The sequence below is a fragment of the Oryctolagus cuniculus genome, chromosome 2 (genome assembly GCF_964237555.1).
Source record: "Oryctolagus cuniculus chromosome 2, mOryCun1.1, whole genome shotgun sequence".
NCBI lineage: Eukaryota > Metazoa > Chordata > Mammalia > Lagomorpha > Leporidae > Oryctolagus > Oryctolagus cuniculus.
This window is the reverse complement of record NC_091433.1, coordinates 120,159,922-120,161,026: the sequence shown is the minus strand read 5'-3', so window position 1 is coordinate 120,161,026 and position 1,105 is coordinate 120,159,922. Positions and strand designations below refer to the sequence as shown.

Genomic DNA, 1,105 nt, shown 5'->3' with positions numbered 1-1,105 from the left:
ATTTAACAAAATCTCTCATGCAATTATTATTTTTATTCATTGTAGTCTTCAAGTAGTACAGTAAATCTCATGACATTCATTTGATACTTCTGCTCCTTTCGGGTTTTACCTGCATCTCCCTATTGCTTCTCTCTTTCCACCTCTGATAACCACAATTTTATTCTCTAGCTCAGCATATCTGGCATTTTCTTTTCTTTCCTCCTCTTTTGCTTTTTCTTTGGTAAAGAAACATTTAATGAGGATTGAAGGTGGAAGAGGAATCTGTTGTGGCCTGACAGCCAGCGCTCAGCCCCAGACGCCTCACGTGTACAGGGCTCCGTGGAGGTACTCTAGTCGATGCTGCTGCTGCTGCTGCTGCTGCATTTGAGCCTTATCTCTTCTCTGCTCCTCCTAATGTCATCATCAGGGGGCAGCTCCTGGAGGAACATGGGGCAGGAAACTTTCCTGCTCAGCCAGGGCAGAATGCAGTTGGCGTGGAAGAGGTGGTGGCAAGGCATCTCAATGACAGTCTCTTCCTCCTCAAATTCCAGAAGGCACACGGGGCACTTGAGCTCTTTAGGAGGGAGCGCTGATCAGAAGAGCTGCCCGCAGGTCCCCCGCCCAGCTCCCACTCCTGAAGGGCGCCCTGGCCCTGGCCCTGGCCTGGCCACTGACGGCCAGACCCGAGTCCGGCTGGAGGAAGGGGGAGCATCTGTCACCTTGCCCCCGACAACAAGAGGAATGAGTGGCCTCACCAGCCTGAGAGCCCCTGATGACTGTCCTGGGGAGGTTCTCGACCACAGCCTTGGCGGCTGGTGGAGGCAGGTGGTGATCCCAATCTACTACCAACCCCAAGTCTTCAAAGTCCATCCGATTGAAAAGTGACCTTTCAAGCTCCAAAAACATGTTGGTGTGGGTTTCCTGTTCTGGGTCCAACACCTTGCAGTTGAATTCATCAAAACAGGACACTATGACTGTTTTGCTGTCTGACATTTTCTTGAAGATTCTACCTATAAGTAAGTTCATAAAATATTGTGCTTTCTATGTCTAGTTTATTTCAATGTTCCCCCCTAATCTTTTGGACATTGTACTCTCATGCATTCATCTGGTGAGAAAGATCAAGTAA

At 49.0% G+C, this 1,105-nt stretch overlaps 1 protein-coding gene across 1 annotated transcript; it reads right to left on the bottom strand.

Moving 5' to 3' along the window:
• Positions 1-329: 329 nt before the first annotated feature.
• LOC100342775 (E3 ubiquitin-protein ligase RNF181-like) lies at positions 330-885 on the bottom strand. Its single transcript, XM_070069503.1, has 2 exons — positions 735-885; positions 330-553 (listed from the first exon to the last, which is right to left on the bottom strand). The coding sequence occupies exons 1-2, from the start codon at positions 883-885 to the stop codon at positions 330-332; spliced, it is 375 nt and encodes a 124-aa protein (XP_069925604.1).
• Positions 886-1,105: the final 220 nt, after the last annotated feature.

Bases quoted from the DNA above. Each gene is read 5' to 3' on its own strand.
- LOC100342775 (XM_070069503.1), bottom strand. From the start codon at position 885: ATGTTTTTGGAGCTTGAAAGGTCACTTTTCAATCGGATGGACTTTGAA. The intron at 554-734 runs GTGAGGCCACTC...TCCCTCCTAAAG, and splicing joins CATCAGGGGCTCTCAGGCTG to AGCTCAAGTGCCCCGTGTGC.